Source organism: Microtus pennsylvanicus, chromosome 12 (assembly GCF_037038515.1).
Source record: "Microtus pennsylvanicus isolate mMicPen1 chromosome 12, mMicPen1.hap1, whole genome shotgun sequence".
Taxonomy (NCBI): Eukaryota; Metazoa; Chordata; class Mammalia; order Rodentia; family Cricetidae; genus Microtus; species Microtus pennsylvanicus.
In genome coordinates, this window is record NC_134590.1 from 44,945,663 (window position 1) to 44,958,890 (window position 13,228).

General features: G+C 46.2%; 1 protein-coding gene across 1 annotated transcript; it reads left to right on the plus strand.

Annotated features, from left to right (window-relative positions):
* Positions 1-740: 740 nt before the first annotated feature.
* Cckar (cholecystokinin A receptor) lies at positions 741-12,347 on the plus strand. The gene is made up of 5 exons (XM_075943529.1): positions 741-1,098; positions 1,793-2,044; positions 5,226-5,487; positions 7,813-7,940; positions 8,787-12,347. The coding sequence occupies exons 1-5, from the start codon at positions 987-989 to the stop codon at positions 9,317-9,319; spliced, it is 1,287 nt and encodes a 428-aa protein (XP_075799644.1). The 5' UTR covers positions 741-986; the 3' UTR covers positions 9,320-12,347.
* Positions 12,348-13,228: the final 881 nt, after the last annotated feature.

Consider the following 13,228-nt stretch of genomic DNA (forward strand, 5'->3'; position numbering starts at 1 on the left):
CTCAGGCTGCACCACTAGTACTCCCCACCCCCACCAGGGGGGCCTAATTCTTTCCCACTCATCCCCTCTCCACGCTTAACAGCCTCTGGGGTGGATTTATTTCCTGACATGCTTGAAAAATACACAGCAAACAGTTGGCTCTCAGTTAACAGGTCTGGGGTGGGTGGACAAAACAAAACAGTAAAAAAAAAATAAGTGACTGAGAAATCTTGCTGATTTCTATCGTACTAAGGACCTAGGAATCTGTATTCCAAAGAATCCCCAGCTCCTGGTTAACAAGGGCAGAGACCACAAGACATTGCCCTGTGCTTGGTAACACCTTAACAACCACCCAGAAGCCTCTCCATACACATTGCTGGGCAAGACTCCAAAGCTAAAAGGCACTAATTGCTCTTTATATAAGGAGATAGAGGCACAGTCCCCCTGTGTCCCTTAGTCCTGCCCGTATGCATTATCGGATCTGTTACCATGTTAATTGATGCTGTCTCACTCAGACAGTTCAGGCTTCACTCTGAATATGTCTGGGACAATGACAGGCAGAGAGGAGAGGTGGTAATTGGGAAGTCTCTCCCTCTCTCTCCCTCCTTTTCTCTCCACCCCCGTGTGTGTGTGTGTGTGTGTGTGTGTGTGTGTGTGTGTGTGTGTGTAGACGTGGCCCCACTCTGGGAAGGGTTAATATGCAGCCAGGCTGCCTATGCTCAGGGCCTCAGCCTGGCCCAGGAATGGGAGGGGTGGACCTGGAAGGTGGAGCAGGCTTGCCTTGCACAGGCTGCCTTCTCCCCACAGGAGTGGGCACGCTTGCCCAGCTGGTCTGAGAATGGTGAACTCGAGTTGCCTTTAGGAATGACTGCAAAGCCCACACCTGGAAATCCCCCCTCCCTGCCCCTCCACGGCAGGTTGCCTCTAGGAGACTCTCCAGTCATTAGAGGAATGAACCAGGAGTGAGCCATTCACCAGCTCGCCAGCACTTGGGAGAGAGCAGCGGGATGGACGTGGTCGAAAGCCTTCTTATGAATGGGAGCAACATTACTCCCCCCTGTGAACTCGGCCTGGAAAATGAGACTCTTTTCTGCCTGGATCAACCTCAACCTTCCAAAGGTAGGTGTTGGAAGCTGGGACTGGAGTTCAGAAAATTACGGAGTCAAGGAGATAATAGCAACAGCAAGGCTGACTAAAATGTACGTGTGTGTGTGTGTGTGTGTGTGTGTGTGTGTGTACAAAATCCCTGGGAGACAAAGCTAAATGAAGTTGTATGTTCAAAAGTTTGGATAAAAGAGTGAGAGAAATCTACAGTCGAATATTCTTATTATTCCCACAAGAGAGTTGGGGACTCATGCAGGATTGGGGGGGGGTGACAAACGCATAGAAGAGCTGTGGGAAGAAAAGGGTGCCAAGTGTGGAAGCTGGGACTTCCAGGCTTTACAGAAAAGGCATTGTCAGGGGTAGAGGTTGCCTTTTCTTAGGGGAAACCCAGCATGAAGAGGCGATTAAAGCAAAATAATGCTTAGCCTCAGGGAAAGAAAGCCATCACCGTTCAGGAGCATTGTCCTTAGGAAAAACTGCTCTCCTGGGTGATCTGTTGACACGCCAACCTTTGAAAAAACAATTGGATTGTCCTGTGTCTCCCTGGGTTTGTGTCTGCAATGCAGCCCGTACAGGAATACTCAGGCTCAGTGAAGCACGCCAGTGGGGGACACCATCAGAAATGACCACTCCCTGGGGGGGGTCTAAGGTCTTATCAGTCCACCCTCCTAACCCCCCATGCCTCCAACTCTTCCCCGTTCCTCTGCAGAGTGGCAGCCTGCCGTGCAGATTCTCCTCTACTCCTTGATATTCCTCCTCAGTGTGCTGGGGAACACGCTGGTCATCACGGTGCTGATTCGGAACAAGAGGATGCGGACGGTCACCAACATCTTCCTGCTGTCCCTGGCTGTCAGTGACCTCATGCTCTGCCTCTTCTGCATGCCCTTCAACCTCATCCCCAACCTGCTCAAGGATTTCATCTTTGGAAGTGCTATGTGCAAGACCACCACCTACTTCATGGGTGAGTCGCTGCCGGTGGCTGTTGAAAGGGCTCTTCTCGCGCCCTGCTTAGACAGTCACAGCAGAGGGGCCCTGCTGGGTTCCTAAACACCAAGCATCTGTCTGTCTGGGCCCACGGACATGGACACAAGCGTTCTCTTTACAGTCCTCCTACTTGCCAGGAAGTGTGTGTCTGAAGCTGATACAAAAGCACAGGGAAATGGAATGGGCTTGCCTCTTTATGGAAGGCCAAGAATTCTTAGGTGACATCAAGTCACTCTATACCTTTCTAGTGGCAGGTGGTTGTATTCCAATTAACTCCCAGCTTGGGTCAAGGTTTCTTGGAATGGAGCAGGTGCGTAGGATCAGGGTGTTTTGGCTGTTGTGTTTCTTGTTCTGTGAGAAACGAGGGCTGTTTTAAACCATTTGAGCTCAGTCTAGCTTCTTCTGTCAGGATTCACTCCCCAGATTATTCTCTCAAAGCATGAGGGCACATTAGGCCAGGAGTGTGTGTGTGTGTGTGTGTGTGTGTGTGTGTGTGTGTGAGAGAGAGAGAGAGAGAGAGAGAGAGAGAGAGAGAGAGAGAGAGAGTCCCTAATATGTTCCTAAGGACCATGGATTATGAAGTAGTCCCTGATTGGTTTGCCTGCTTATACCAAACATAATGGCGATTATAACACACCCCACAAAGCTACTTTTTAGTACTTTTTATGTGCCAGATATTTGGCTGAGCACTTTGGTTCCATGATCTTGTTCCTCAACCACCTGGTAAAGACCTAGCATCAACTTTTCCCTGTCTCACAAAGTCAGGGAAAGCATGGCGGCTGGGGTTTGAACCGAGATTAGCAGGCACTACTGTGGTGAACTCAGGGCTCAGCTTGCCAGCTGTTGTAGCTCTCCTAACCCTAGACAAATACATATCCCTTGTTCCTCTCTGTCACACTGCCTTGTCCCTTGCCCATTCTGAGAACCAACAAGGAAGAAGAGGGTGAGGGGTGTGTGTGTGCAGGGGATGTAAGGTGTGTGTGTGTAGGGGATGTAAGGTGTGTGTGTGTGTGTGTGTGTGTGTAGGGGATGTAAGGTGTGTGTGTGTAGGGAATGTAAGGTAGGTGTGTGTGTATGTGTGTAGGGGATGTAAGGTATGTGTATGTGTGTAGGGGATGTGAGGTAGGTGTGTGTGTGTGTATGTGTGTAGGGGATGTGAGGTGTGTGTGTGTAGGGAATGTAAGGTAGGTGTGTGTGTATGTGTGTAGGGGATGTAAGGTATGTGTGTGTAGGGGATATAAGATGTGTGTGTGTGTATGTGTGTGTGTGTAGGGGATGTAAAGTGTGTGTGTGTAGAAGATATTTGATTCTGACCCAAACTGTGTAAAACAGATAGTACTGAGTAGGACTAGGGCAATCTTCTGAAACAAGAAAACTTTAAAGCTTTAAAAAAAAAAAAACCTTTATTTTTCCCAGCTGAGTGTTCAGGATCCACAGGAAGACACAATGATAATGAATCTCTGACCCTCATGGCCCCATATTAGTGACCAAAAATGTTTCATCTGCGTTCAAGACCCCTGACCATATTCTAATGCCTTAAAAATGACAAGAATCATGGCTAGGTCATGAAGTCTTGCTCTGAGCTCATTAACTTCTGGGGTCCATCCGTGAGCGTCTGACGGACACAGTGCTTGAGCCTCTTAGCCAGGGAGGAGAGTTAACAGAAGTGCTCACAGGGTCACGCGGCTCTGACGGCCATGGACTGTTGTTTGCTTTGAGGCGGTCCGTTCTGTGCTGTGTGAATTTCACCTCAGAACAGTTTTAATAGCCAAAATTAAACAGCAAAATAATTCTGGGATTATTTGGAATGTCACGAGAGCTTACTTTGTTAAATTTACTTTTTCTTGTTGTTTGGTATTGGTTTGGGGTTTGAAGTGAAGTGGGAGGCCTGAATGGAGTTCAGTATGCTGTCTTCACTGACCTGGAAACTTACTGTGTAGCTAGGTGGCTTTGAACTTGAGGTGATTCTCTTGCATCTGCCTCCCAAGTGGTAGAATTAGAGGCATGCCCCACCAGGCCTGTAATTTCTAATGCTGGTGATTTAGATCCTACCCTCTATTTTGTAATATCTTCGACAATACTGCTCACAAAACGCATCACACACCTTACTTGTGTGTGGCCGGGGCGGGGAGGATGTGATTGACAGTGAGTTTATAGTGACTGTGGACCCATTGTACGGAACACACTTACTGAGACTTAGAGCTGTGCTTTCAATTCTACATGTCATAGGCTCTTTAGAGGGAAGTCCAGTAAGACACAGTGAGTGAATCCCCCCACCCAAAAAAAAGGCTTTACTTAAAGGTATTAGAAAAAAACATACATAGTTACTATCTATCCTGGTAAGTAGTGATGTTTTAGGATATCAAGTTTTGACTGTTTCCAAGTCAAGTGAGCTTAAAGGATAAGATTTTACAGTAAGCACGCACTCCCAACACCATAGGGAGAAGTGGGGACTCCTTTGGACTGCATGCGTGTGAATGCGTTAGAGCAGACGCAATTCATCTCTCTCTCACTCTAAGCGCTAAACACACCCGCTTTATAAAACACAAAGGCTGGACGGCTGGAAAGACCTGCTTCTCCCACTCATAGAACCCGTTAGTTCATCCCAGAACCTCTTTTCTGTTACCTTTTCTTACTATGCAGTTTTTCAACAGATAGTTTAAATTTGAAAATGTTTAATTTGTGTAAAATTTTAAATTGTGTATTAGAAATTTCAGCACCCCAGTGATCTTTTGACATCATGGAGCCCTTGACGATTTTTGCCTTCTAAGGTCTACTTAACTACATGGTCGTGATCAAAATTAGAACTCTTCTCTAGGTTTCCAAAAAGCCCTTCTGTGGGATGGCAATTTATTTTTAATCCCCGTGTTTATTAATTAATGAGTACCTTCAGCCCAAGCTGGAGTTAGATTGCAATCAAAGCCAATAAGCTTATCTGAAACTGGGCAGTGAGATGTGTTGGCAAAGACCTATGCTTAACTGCCTTAAGTCCTTTTCGGCCCAAAGCTGGCCCTAAATCATCTTTCAAAAATATACACAGTATTTCTTTACCCCTTGAGCATTTTCACACGATACTAAACCGCAGCTCTGATACACCTAAGCTAAATCGGAGTCAACACCCGAGTAACTTCCGTGTTCCCGTCTATGCTCCTTCCCAGGCACTTCCGTGAGTGTCTCCACCTTCAACCTGGTAGCCATCTCTCTGGAGAGATACGGTGCCATCTGCAGACCCTTACAGTCCCGCGTCTGGCAAACGAAGTCCCACGCTTTGAAGGTCATCGCTGCCACCTGGTGCCTCTCCTTCACCATCATGACTCCGTATCCCATTTACAGCAACTTGGTGCCTTTTACGAAAAATAACAACCAGACGGCAAATATGTGCCGCTTCCTGTTGCCAAGCGATGCTATGCAGCAATCTTGGTAAGGCGGTGCTCGCTCTCGAGGGACGGGAACACTGTGCCAGATGGCTATGGGACAGGTGGCCTGGAGGCTTGCTAAGGAGGGTCCTTTTCTATTACTATTTTTTGACAGTTTCATACATTTATATAATGAAGTTTAGTTGTCTGCCCCCTTTCCCATTTCCTCTCCCATCCCTTCCATCTCTGGCTGAACCCCCTTTTCCCCCCAACAAGTTCCTCTCCTGCTTTCATGCCTCCTCTTTCCATGTGACCCACAGAGTCGAGTTAGATCTCCTTACAGAGCTGAATGAGAAGTTATTTACTGGATCATGGACATCCTACAAGTGGTTACACCATTGAGGGAAAAGCTCACAGTCCAGAAAGTTAGAGGCCCATAGTCCCCCAAGTGTGGGGCCTCAGAGACCCCCTGAAGAGGGTTATTCTAGCTTGACGGGGAGAGTACACAGTGGGAAACCGAGATCCTCAACACCGGTTCTAGATGAGGTGATGTTGGAATGTCCATTTCACAGATAAGGAAACTGACTTAGAGGTTCCAGAGTGACTAAACCCACAAAGCTAGGAGGGGCCAAAGCCTCACTCTGTGTTTAACCACTATGCCTAGGCATCTCCATGATCCCCAAGGAGCTCAGACGGGCTGACTTACAGAGTTATGACTTTCTAAGAAATGGATGAGAAACCAATATCCAAAAAAATCTTATGTAGCTTTTTTCTAGTGTTTTTAAAAACATTAACCTCTTTGTATGTGTATGTGGGGGGTACACATGTGCCGTCATGCATGTGTGGAGGCCGGAGGACAGCTTGAAGGATTACTTCTAACACGTGGGTTCCAGGGATTAAACACAGGTTATCAAGCTTGGTGGCAAGCAAAGTTATCTTGACACCCGTTTCCTAGTGTTTATAAGCACTGTGTTTGCCCAGAATAGCTTACCAGAAGAGAAGATTTTCCTATGCTGGTTCATTTGCTTACTAGCAAAATAGCCTTGGGGAAATTTGCTCAGCCCCTTGAAGTACCAGTTCTTTATCTCCAAAGGAGTTAATAATATGGATTTTTTTCTAAATCTGCTTTATTTATATAGGTTATATATACAGTTATAAGGTTCAAATAAGAAGTCATAAAAATATTTTTAATGTAAAGATGGCACAAATGTGGGTTACGTTTCCTAATTATAGGGTTGTTTTAGAAACAGGATGTAGACATTCCGAAGTGGCATGCTTCCTTACCCTCTTCCTTTCATTTCAAACAAGCAACGTGCACACAAAACAGCATTACACTGCAAAAGAGAAGGCTATCCAAGACTTATCAAAACATGTCCAATTGCAATGAGAAATGGCCTAGCCACTGTTTGCCTCTGACAACTGTATGGTCTAATTTGTAGCTTACACATGCCAGACTACAAAAGTGATTTAGGGACCAGACTCACAGAGCAGGAGGCTGTGAATCCTCAACCCCAACTGTGTTTAGAGAAAGCATAGCTCGATCCTTCCAGGCCTAAGACTTTGTGGGCCACCAAACCAGTTCGCAGCGGGATGGAGAACGGATACTTAGGAGGATTTATGGGTGGCAAGTGTTACATTGGCTAAAACAGAAAGATTTTCCATGGTTTCTGACCTAAGCATCCAATGGCTCCCATTGTAGAGTCAACAAGTTGTGTAACCTGTTGTATGTCATAGGGTTCAAATCTCACCTCTGCTATTAGTTGTCTGGCTTCGGGCACATCAATCTCTTCAAGGCTCAATTTTTTTCCTGACTCCAATAGGTGCTCAGATAATAGCAATTACATTAAAGGTTCTTATGTGAGTTAAGATGAGACACACACATACAGAGCTTAACCTCGGCTGTAGAACCCCGCACTAGTCCTCATTGGGTGGGAAGTATTTTCATATTTATTATTTCAACACCTTGGACATCCACGCCATATGCTCCCATTATTTTTTAATGGCTTCATTATTTATCTATTGCTCATGTTACTTAATTTTTATAAAGGGTCTCACTGTGTCATCCAGGCTAACCTCAAACTCCTGGACTCGAGCAAGCCTCCTGCCTCAGCCTCCTGCCGGTTTTGCTGTTAGCCTTGAACGTGTTTGTCAGTTTGGAGCATAGAATGATACCACGTTTTCCCAGCTCAAGTAGCCTTCACATCCACTTTAAAGAGAGTGAGAAGTAAACAGGTTCTAATGACCTGACCTCCAGACACGGAATTTTCAAGGACGTTAAGCGCTAGAAATGAATGGGTCTGCTCAGACCAGCTGCCCCCGCCTCATTCTTGCCCATCAGAACTTGAAGGTCCAGAGTCGCTGGTGATTAGATTTCTTTTAATTGTATTAGGCAAACATTCCTGCTACTCATCCTGTTTCTCATCCCCGGGATTGTGATGGTGGTGGCCTATGGGCTGATCTCTCTGGAACTCTACCAAGGAATAAAATTTGACGCTAGCCAGAAGAAATCTTCTAAAGGTAACTATCTTTAGACTGGGTGTTTATTCCAAAAGAACTCAAAAGCTAGATGGACTAAATAAATAAAAGTTAGCTAGAAGGACTCAGAATACATAGAGCATGCATTCAAACCTTGGTGTCATAGAAAGCCAGGAGACCCGGTTTCCCTAGTTCCATGTGTGTAAAACGAGGAGACATTTCTTGGTGGGGTCCTAGGTGGAATCAAAGGGGAACACGCTCGCATGTCTCCCAGGCTTACTGTAATGTAAACACTTAGCGGATACCCTCTGGTGATTCTGTCCTGCGCGTGGCATTGAGACATTAGGTCCACACCCTACAAGCCCAGCTTTTTGCTACTCCTTTCTCGCCCTCAGTGCTGCCTCCCTTCTAGAGCCCACTGAAACTGTCCCCAACACCTGTGTTGACATAACTTTTTCCTGCTCTCCCTGCCTCCTCCCTCGGTTCCTTACTATGTAGATAACGCAGTCTCGCTGCCTCCTGTTGACTTTCTCTGTTACTTGGAGTCCTCGCAATAAAAGTAATCTAAACACTTAGCAAGCAAACAGGAAAGAAAGAACAGAGAAGAGTGTTAATATTTATTTTGTAATAAGTTTCAGCCTTACAATCTCTGTGTGTAGGATTTTATTGCTACTATAATTACTATATGTATGCATGATTTATATTTCATTATAAGGACAGACCTAGCGCAGACCAATACTGATATAAACCAGTACAGGCCTAGCTGCCTGTCCATTTCTCCAGTTCAAGTTCAGCTTGGCCTCCTGGACGGAAGGCATCAGGGTCTTCACGTCTTCTCTCTGGCATGACATGTCCTGAGCAATAAAATGATGTCACTTGCCCATGCAGAGAAGAAGCTGAGCAGTGGCAGCAGCCGATATGAGGACAGTGATGGGTGTTACCTGCAGAAGTCCCGGCACCCGCGGAAGCTGGAGCTTCAGCAGCTGTCTACCAGCAGCGGCAGCAGCCGAGTCAACCGCATCAGGAGCAGCAGTTCCGCTGCCAACCTGATAGCCAAGAAGCGCGTGATTCGCATGCTCATCGTCATTGTGGTCCTCTTCTTCCTGTGCTGGATGCCCATCTTCAGTGCCAACGCCTGGAGGGCGTATGACACCGCTTCTGCTGAGAAACACCTCTCGGGGACTCCCATCTCCTTCATCCTCCTCCTCTCCTACACCTCTTCCTGTGTGAATCCCATCATCTACTGCTTCATGAACAAACGGTTTCGCTTGGGCTTCATGGCCACCTTCCCCTGTTGTCCCAACCCTGGTCCCCCAGGGGTGAGAGGAGAGGTGGGAGAGGAGGAGGATGGGAGGACCCTAGGGGCGTCACTGACCAGGTATTCCTACAGCCACATGAGCCCCTCTGCTCCACCCCCCTGAGCTATGACGGCTGGCCCTCCGCTGCAGCAGGAAGGGAGAGACCAGGGAGCAAGGAAGAAACGGGAAAGGAGGAAGAGGAAACTGGAGTGAAGGAGAAAGGAGACCCACTTGTCATGGGGACTTTTCAATGTCTGCTTTTCATCCTTCACAGAGACAAGGAACTTAAGGTGGGGGTCATAAAATGACAAGACGTTTTCCACAGTGTTCGTTCACCATAGAAGAAACCTCAGACCAGGGACAGGAGCCCCAAAAGGCTCGTGCTACAAATGTCACTGCCAAGTCCATGGTGAAAATGGAGGTAGAGATCCTGATGAGCTTTAGAATTTTCTGGAACACCCCGGGTGAGGTCTCTCCATAGTGACATGCTGCTGTGCTCTTTCTTCTGCTCCTGCAGAATTACAGTCACCACTTTCCTTCCCGGGGAACCCACGGCTACTTCCCATACATATTACAACTACACACCTTCTCAGTGCCACCAAGGACGGATGAAGCACACCTCCTCTGGCCACTCCCGACTATGGGACTAGTCTGACTCTTTTAAATCTAGAGGTTGGTCGAGAACACACAGAGGTTTAAGTTTCCATCATCATCAGAAAAGCAAAAAGAGTGAGTCTAAAAGACAGGTTTTCGGATTTTTGTTTCCTCAAAGGGAAAAGCATGCAAGGCCAATAGCCTGAAAGCGCGTTTTCTTTCAGCGAAGTCAAGGCAGAAGGGAAGGTGACCTGTACCGTGTGACTTCTCCTTTATACCCTAACCCCACTACTTGTTTTAAACCTCAATGTAATTTCTTCTGTTCACCTATACTTCCTCTTCTCCAGAAAGACCTCCACGTAGGAAGGGGAATTGTATTTACCTGGACAAGGGTGGAAAAATGTATAGTCAGGCCCCAAAGGAAACTGACAGCTGGGACTCAGTTCACAGGTAACTTGGAATGCCAAAAGTGTGTATGTTTTTATTACCATCTACGTAGTTCTTGATAATTGGCTCACTGTGGGTGCGCGCGCTGGCTCGTGTGCGTGCGTGTGTGTGTGTGTGTGTGTGTGTGTGTAACTGAACATATGGTCACCTTCTCTGTGTGTTCAAAACTTATCAGTGGATATTGAAATTCAGCAAGTGTTACCATTCTTCCATAAAAGTTGGAGTTTTGTGTGAGCTTTGTTTCTTTGCAAAATTAGTGCTGAAAAACATTTAACTCTGAGAACTCTCTGTTTAAAAATAGAAATAAGTTATACATTGAGACACCACGAAGAACATTTCTAGAGAGCATGTGCCAATGCAGTCTACCAGTACACACACTCTCTCTCCCTCTCCCTCTTTCGCTTCCTTCCTCCCTGTCTCTCCTTTTCTCTCATTTCCATCCTTTTTTTCTTGTACAAGGCTGTCATGTCTCCTTAATAGGTTTAATATGAACTTTCTCAATAGAAACAGTTTGTAGGCACATGCAGAAAGCAAAAAAAAATACACAAAGAAAAGGAAATATGAATCAAGGAAAGTTTGTTGCTGCGAGCTGTCAATTATTCAAGGAATGGACGTTCTTCTTCTCCCTTCCATAAGGCCAGAACAGCCCAGTGACCCAGGCTGCCATGCAGAAGAGGGAAAAGAAGAGTCGCAGGGGCTGCTAGGGCCCCTGATGTTCTAGAATTAGACACGCTGTACATCTCACAGTGGTGGGTGTGCCTAATGGACTGCACTAAGGAGAAACAGCTGAGCACAGAACTGCCTGCCACACCCAACTTGTCAGACCAGACTATTCCCTCTTCAGACTTCAGTCTTACATGAGGAACTACCGTCACCTTCTCAGTCAACTCAAAAGGCAGAATCAAAACTGCAATGATAAAAGATGTAAGAGATAAAAATGTCTGTGATACCTGATTCGGTCTTACAGTCTACATACTTTTCCTGCCTAAATAAAGACTTGGACTCTCTGACAGTATTAGGAAATAAATGAAGAAAAATTAGGAACTCCCCCCACCTGCTGCCCATTATTAGGAACCTCTGGAGTTTCTGACTTAAAAACAAGGTTCTAGGATTTAGTTAATAAAAACATAGCTATGCAGCTAAAGTATACTTTTGGATAAGCCAGCTGTTTCAACCTTCCTAATGCCCTGACCCTTTAATACAGTTCCTCATAGTGCAGTGACCCCCAACCATAAAATTATTTTCATTCCTCCTTCATAACTATCATTTTGCTACTGTTATAAATCATAATGTAAATCTGTTTTCCAATGGTCTTAGGAGACCTCTGTGGAAGGGTCGGTCAACCCCAATAGGGTTGCAACCCACGTATTGCGAAACACCCTTCTAGACAGTAATTTTCAGTTTTAAGTGCATCTCGTACACTGAAAGACATCCGATATTTTATCTGCCAACCCTACATTTGAAATATTTTAAGGCAGGCAAAAACATAAACAATATTTCACACACACACACACACACATGGTGATAAAATGCCGTTGCTGATTAAATTTCTTGGAAAGTCTTGTCACCCAGTAGAAGCTTGAGAGATGGATGCAGGGGGCTCTTAACTTCCAGAATCTGTGATGAGATTTGCAAAGGTCTGATTTTACTGATGAATTTTTTTTACCACATAATACTGTTCTCACATTTTTGTTAAGTCAACTTCCTTTGCCTCGTGTTAAACAAGATTACTGATCTGAACATGAATTCAAGTTAAGGAAACAAATACATGGCTTTCCTGGTATTTTAGTATCTCCTAGTAGCATTGCTTCAGCGGCAGCGCAAAACACTGGAGTACTGGCATTGAGAGCTGTGTCTCAGCGCCTGGTGCCCCAAGCGCCACCATAAGGTCTCCTAATGCTCTTGGAGTGGCAAATGGGCCGTGTCTGTATAGCTAGGGTTTGGTTGCACGTGTCCCTGTGTGCTTACCAGGTGTCTCTCCGCTTAAGCAAAATGTCATTGTCGTGAGTTAAGTGAAGACAGCTGCTGGATTTCCGCGGCATCTTCCTCCTGTGTTTTGCCTACTAACCCATGTACCGTGAATGTTTAATAAATGTTATGACTGACTTCCGTCGTGCCTCTTAAACACTTTCAGCGGTCGCTCCATCCATCCACTGCTGTGCTCCTCAACAAGGGGAAACTCACTCTTGGGGCAGAAGAGCAGAGCTTGGACAAGACATTTTCCTCTTTGTATGAATCCACCCCAGGTTCTCATGAGTGACCGTTTGCCGTATTGTCCCTCCTCTTTTCCTTATCCCCATAGTGCAAGTGGGAAGAGAGAGTGCATATCGCCCACAATGTTTCTGATGGGTGTGTCTTGCCTAGTAACAGTGCTGAGATACAAGTAAACAAAAGCTGGGAACCACTGGATCCTAACATCCCTTTGTTTAGTTCCCCTGGCCCTTATTTTATTTGAGAACAGTGAAAACTTTGCTCACTTTCCAACTCTTGCTGAAGAATCCATCAAAGCTCCCGAGGACCCCTTGCTATGCCCCCCACCCATTTGCTTTCCTGTAGAACCCCAGTGGCAACCCACATGGAGGCATCCTGGCCCATGCTGCTTCTGTCAACCCCCTGGCTCTCGACTCTAAATGCATTACTTCCCTCTCTCTTGGACTGGACCTCTTTGACCTCTCTGGTGTCCTGGCGCCTCTCTCAGATAAACACAGCTTCCTGGTTTCCAACAGTGTTCTCACAGACCAGGACCAGAGCTGCCACTGCACACCCCACCCACTCCAGCCCTATAAGGCACAGCCTGGGTGAATCACATTTCCTTCTTGCACAGGAAGAGAGGTCAGACAGGGGCACATATGCCATGCCCTTCCTTCTGGCACACGATAGTTATTACCATCCCAAGTGGCTACCACACACACAGCAAGGGTGACTCCCTACAGAAGACAGAAAATGGAGAAAAGTTAGCACAACCACATGATGCCATTCACGGCATATTAC